Source organism: Helianthus annuus, chromosome 6 (assembly GCF_002127325.2).
Source record: "Helianthus annuus cultivar XRQ/B chromosome 6, HanXRQr2.0-SUNRISE, whole genome shotgun sequence".
NCBI classification, from domain to species: Eukaryota; Viridiplantae; Streptophyta; class Magnoliopsida; order Asterales; family Asteraceae; genus Helianthus; species Helianthus annuus.
The window spans coordinates 143,720,306-143,725,732 of record NC_035438.2 but is presented as its reverse complement, the minus strand read 5'-3'; the positions used below and the strand labels follow the sequence as shown (position 1 = coordinate 143,725,732).

General features: G+C 36.9%; 1 protein-coding gene across 2 annotated transcripts; it reads right to left on the bottom strand.

Annotated features, from left to right (window-relative positions):
* Positions 1–1,176: 1,176 nt before the first annotated feature.
* On the bottom strand, positions 1,177–5,149 carry LOC110945094 (TMV resistance protein N-like). 2 transcript variants are annotated; one of them, XM_035974604.1, is made up of 4 exons: positions 3,633–5,149; positions 3,276–3,566; positions 1,985–3,025; positions 1,177–1,864 (listed from the first exon to the last, which is right to left on the bottom strand). In XM_035974604.1, the coding sequence occupies exons 1-4, from the start codon at positions 4,746–4,748 to the stop codon at positions 1,256–1,258; spliced, it is 3,057 nt and encodes a 1,018-aa protein (XP_035830497.1). In that variant the 5' UTR covers positions 4,749–5,149; the 3' UTR covers positions 1,177–1,255. The 2 variants fall into 2 exon arrangements, with proteins under 2 accessions (XP_035830497.1, XP_035830498.1); XM_035974605.1 differs by having other exon boundaries at positions 1,985–2,989.
* Positions 5,150–5,427: the final 278 nt, after the last annotated feature.

The window sequence follows — 5,427 nt, the reverse complement described above, 5'->3', positions numbered from 1 at the left end:
TCCTATATATAAGTGTTTCTATCATGTTACCGAACTTTCGTACCACGTTCCATGAGAAATTCGTTCTTTGCGGACTCATGGTGAAATACTATACGCATGAAACTACCTATTTAATCTATGCTATGTGGGTATCGCATTTGGGAGGTAACACCAATGCTATAAGATACCCAGGTTGTGCCTCTTTGAACCAACTTGGTATTTTGTTTCCAGGTATAGCAATTGATAGCTCACGATCTATAACAACACATCTCTGTATTCAACAAATAAACATATATTGTTTAATAAGCTTAGTCATGCATAAGGAATGATTGCTGCAACGTATAATCAGAATTCACATATTATCAATAACCTGGATTCATCTTCTTCGATTGTGGTTGATCGTCGTTAGTCTTGTTCCGTTTCTCCCTTACAACTCCCAAATCAGTAGTCCTTATTAACGTTCGATGAAATCGCACCGAAAGGGAAGGACGGAAGTTGGGGTAGAAGAATGTAAGGTTTTTAAATTTGATTTAGGGTTTGATTTTGAACTATTTTCGGTCAATTACATAGATTTATGATCTCGTAATGACGATTTTAACCTTCTTGGTATGATTTAAATATATTAATTTGATTAATTTAATCATATAAATTAGTTTCGCTCGCCTTTAATCGATCGAAGATCGTACGGCTGTAGGCATCGCATACAACTTGTATGATAAAGGCCATTGTACAATAACCGGCCACTATATATTTAGCCCTATGGTATTTAGACCAAATTTTCATGGCCGTTACGTTTTCATGGCAAATAAGGCACCTCAACTTTACATCTTTTCGGAAATTTATTAGTTATTATTCACCATTTAGGATATTAATATTCAAGTGTACAACAACATATTTTTTTTTTCAAACAATCTACATATTTATTTTATTTCAATAAAATACTAGAACTTAACAATAGTTTATGGGGTGTTAGTGGTCACGGTCTTTAGAATTTGTCACCTTAGCTTTGCAAATTGGTATGACGGAGATGACTATAATTTCTTAAACGATTGTAAATTTTGCTTATTAAGGGCTTCAAAAGATTGTAAGCTTTTCTTTTCAAATCTTTATACGATAATTTCCAGTTTAATTAATGTTTTTAATTGGTAGGATTTTTTTCATGATCTTATGACCAATCAATCACAATATGCGGATAAAAGCAGCAATTCCTTATTTCAATAAAGCTAGGGTTGAGATAGAACGTGTAATGTTAATATTTCTATTTACACATCACCCTCTAAAAATTTTGGGGGGCCTGGCAGGCACTTTTTCTCCTTCCCTTTAGGTTCTTCCATGGATAGGAGATACAAGTTGTAATTTGTTGGTTCGATTCCACATCTTCTTTGTAGATAAGTCGTGCTGCACATCTTACAGCTTTTGCACCATAAGCTAGGCTTATTGAAATGAGTAGAGCACCACCGGCAGACCAATCTTGACCCCCAAAGGAAGTACATGGTCTATACGATATCCACATATTCTCATTCTCACCTTCTGCTGCTGCTGCAGATGCATTATTATTATTATTATTGTTATTATTATTATTGTTATTATTATTATTATTATTATTATTATTATTATTATTATTATTATTTAAATTCATCCTCCTTCCAACTAATACTAATGGACATTCCATCTTTTTTAAAGTCGAAGGAGGTACTAGGACGATAACTTGCCCTTGCCACTCCCCAGGGAATACACCACATATCGCAATCCCATTGATTTGTGTCTCGCATTTGGGAGGTAACTCCATTGCTATACGATACCCAGGTTGTGGCTCTTTGAACCAGCTTGGTATTTTGTTTCCAGGTATAGCAATTGATAGCTCACGATCTGTAACAGCACATCTCTGTATCCAACAAATAAACATATATTGTTCAATAAGCTCATTCATACGTAAGACTTTACATGTTGGTTTGGGCAGAAATAAGTAAAATACAAATGAGAAAGGACCTAAGAAATGGGGCACCTTAAAGAATGATTGCTGCGATAGCTTATGAAGGTATCTTTTGCTATCATCATCCTCCACAAGTTTCTGACAGTTAATGAAGGAAATATGATACCAACTATCATACTCTTGTAATAGATGGTCAATCTTTTGCAGATTGTAGCAATTGTTTGCCTGTAATTCTTGTATTGTTGATGGGAGTCCATGCAAAATTTGAAGTCGGTGACACTCATTCAAATTCAACTTTCTCAGACGAGAAAGATGGGAACAGTCATACTCTGGTGATAGATCATCAATCTTTTCTAAAGAGTAGCAATTGTTTGCCTCTAATTCTTGTATGCTTGATGGGAGGCTATGCAAAATTTGAAGTTGGTGACACTCATTCAAATTCAACTTTCTCAGACGAGAAAGATGGGAGATGCTTTCAGGTAATTGGATTAAGTTGTTGTTTCCACTTAGGTATAAAGTTTCCAAGCAGGAAAATGCATGGAGATTTTTTAGGAAGACTTCACTTTCCATGGGTCTCCAACTAAGATTTAATGATCTCAACGAACACCAATTTATCAGAGTACATGAATTGAGGAGCTTTGGATATGCTTTGGTATAATCCTTGACTAAATTTTCCCCGAATCCATGCTCCTTTGGAATGTTGTTGTTCGTATGACTTTTGTATCTTCTGAAACTCAAGTGTCTTAGACTAGGAAGATATACTTCAGATGATGGCAATGCTTCTATACTACAACAGTAATCAAGTTGTATACATGATAACTTTATCATACACGGGGACACGTCTGGAAATCTCGCTAGACTGGGGCATTTGTTGAGATTTAGAAACCACAAGGATTCCATCTCAAACCTGGATGGCAGACGCTTAAGCCGCTTACAACCAATAATTTGCAACTTCAAAATCCTTTTGTGAGATCCAAGAGACTCATGAACCTCAACCAAATTTGTACAACGTGACACAGTCAACTTCTCAATGTTTGGAGCCATTGAGACATCTGGAAGCGTTGTCAGACAGTCTAACTGTTGAAGATTAAGATACTTCAGATTTGGCATAATCTGTTGACAGAGATAGAAACTAATGTACATAATTGTAGTTTACAACACGCAAACCACTAATACTACAGATAATTGTGATAAAGCTGCTAGTGATACCCAATACCAATTCTGTCATGAACAGTGGTTGTGCTACAAGGAAGTTATTGTAGAGTGTAAAGTTAGCTAATATGTTGTCGTGAAATATTAAAGTATGACAAACTATCACTTGAAACTAGCTATTGCTGAGAATATGGTTTCATTTGATAATTACCTTTTTTCCATTCCAAAACTGCTTAACACTGCCACCAACTACTTGAAGACCAACAAGTTTACTCATATGTGTCCTTGATAGAGAAGTAAATGGGCACTCACTCCAACAAAGCCATCGTAACTTGTTAGGGAAGATCGTAGGCTCACAAGATGTAAATCTTCCTCTGATATCAAGTAAGCGAAGATTCTTCATGCGTTCAAAAACATCAGCCCTAAAACCCACCTTCTCCTCATATTCGTCAACATCATACTGCTTATCTGGCACCACAATTGCCGCAATTTCTTCTAGCTCCTGAAACAAAGATTTAGTTTCTGTGAACAGCGTAAAATTTTAGGGGAAGAGAGAGGGATTTATTACCTGATTATTTTTTAAGGAATCATGGATATATTCAAGCTGCCATAGCCTGCGATTGGAGATAATCTCACGAGCTATTTGCTGACCCATTTCTTGTAGAAGATCATGCATACCTATTCTATGATTGGAGATGGTAATTAGAGACTTCTCAGAAAGAACATTAATCCCAATTTCTGGGTCAAAACCACAGCTCTCAAATACTTTAGTTATGTCTCTAATGTCTCTTCCCTTGTAGAAGCAAGCAATGTCTAAGAATATATCCTTCTCAGAATCCTCTAACCCATCAAAACTTAACTTCAGTGTCTTAAAAATATCAACAGGTGGTGCTTTTGTTAGTCTATTTAAAGCACTTTCCCACTCATGAAGTGCTTTCCGTCCATGGAAGAAACAGCCTAAAACTTTCACAGCTAAAGGAAGATAGCCAGCATAGCGGATCACACGACATGAAAACTCCTCGTACCCTTCAGGAGGACTATTTGTTTTAAAAGCACATCTGCTAAACAGCACAAGAGCATCATTCATTATCAAAAAGTCGGGCTTGTACTTGTCATCTGCATCAGATAACAATTGCTCGTTTCTTGTAGTGATAATGACTCTACTTCCTGGGCCAAACGAGTCATGTGTTGCAGCTAGGAACTCTAATTGCTTGAAATTATCCACATCATCAAGAACCATACGAACTTTTTTGTGCACAAATCTTGTTCGTATCATGTTAGCTCCATCTTCAGGATCTCGAACATTGAAGTTTTGATTGATCTCTAGAATATCCCTTAGAACCTTTTCTTGTAAGGCACATATTTCTCTTTTACTTGAACTATTTTCTCTAACATCGTTTACGAAGCTACTACCCTCAAACTTATACTTTATTCTTCTAAACAAAGCAATGGCAATAGTAGTCTTGCCAATTCCTCCCATCCCATGTATCCCTACTATTTGCACCTTTTCATTATCTTTTGTTTCCCGTCGTGAACTTAATTCTTCCATACGAGAGTCGATGCCAACTAAATTGCTCTCTATATAAGAAGGTTGTGTTGGTGCACTTGTGTCTGTACTTTGTCTGTATTCGGTCTGTATGTAACGATGTCCTGATTTGTGTTGTAAGTTGACCAAGTCAACCATCCTCCGGTTTGACTTGGACAACAGTTTGTATATTGAAAGATGTTCTGATCGAAGGATAGCTTCTCGAAGGATTCTGTTGATCCTTCGAGGTGCACGAAAGATATAGTTCGACTGATAGACCTCGAAGGATGATCCTTCGAGGTCAATGCTGATGTTTCGAACAACTTATCCTCGATAGATGATCCTTCGGACCATCTATCGGATCCTTCGATCTGGCATCATGGGCTGGGTATATATATACCCATGCAGTGTTAGTGTGAGTAAGTTCTGCCATTTGCACATCCGAGAGATAGAAAGCTTTGAGAGCATTCTGTCCAAAACTCACACACACACTTAGAGAGTTTATAGAACATTTCTGTAAACATTGAGCTTGTAACCGAACCCTCATTGCATTAATACAAGTTGTGTTAATCGGTGAACTTGTGTGTTTGTTTCTCTACTTGCTACTAACTCAGTTTGCTTGCTAGCTTGGATTCCGCACTTGCTAGTAGGTTTGTATAACAAGGTTTAGGTTCGTAATCCTCCGCGAAAAGGGACCTACAAGTGGTATCAGAGCCTCGCTCTTTACCTTGTTTAAAACCGGGTTTTTACAAGTTTTGGTGTGTTGAAACACTTGGTTTTGCACCTGTTTTTACTTAGTTTCTTGCATTTTCTTTGAGTAAAAACGTGTCTAAACTAA

What these genes read in the sequence shown, in the direction of transcription:
- LOC110945094 (XM_035974604.1), bottom strand. Translation starts at nt 4,748, where the DNA reads ATGGTTGACTTGGTCAACTTACAACACAAATCAGGACATCGTTACATA. An exon ending in ATTCCTTAAAAAATAATCAG is followed by an intron (nt 3,567 to 3,632) that starts GTAATAAATCCC and finishes TCTTTGTTTCAG; the next exon opens with GAGCTAGAAGAAATTGCGGC. An exon ending in AGTTTTGGAATGGAAAAAAG is followed by an intron (nt 3,026 to 3,275) that starts GTAATTATCAAA and finishes CTCTGTCAACAG; the next exon opens with ATTATGCCAAATCTGAAGTA.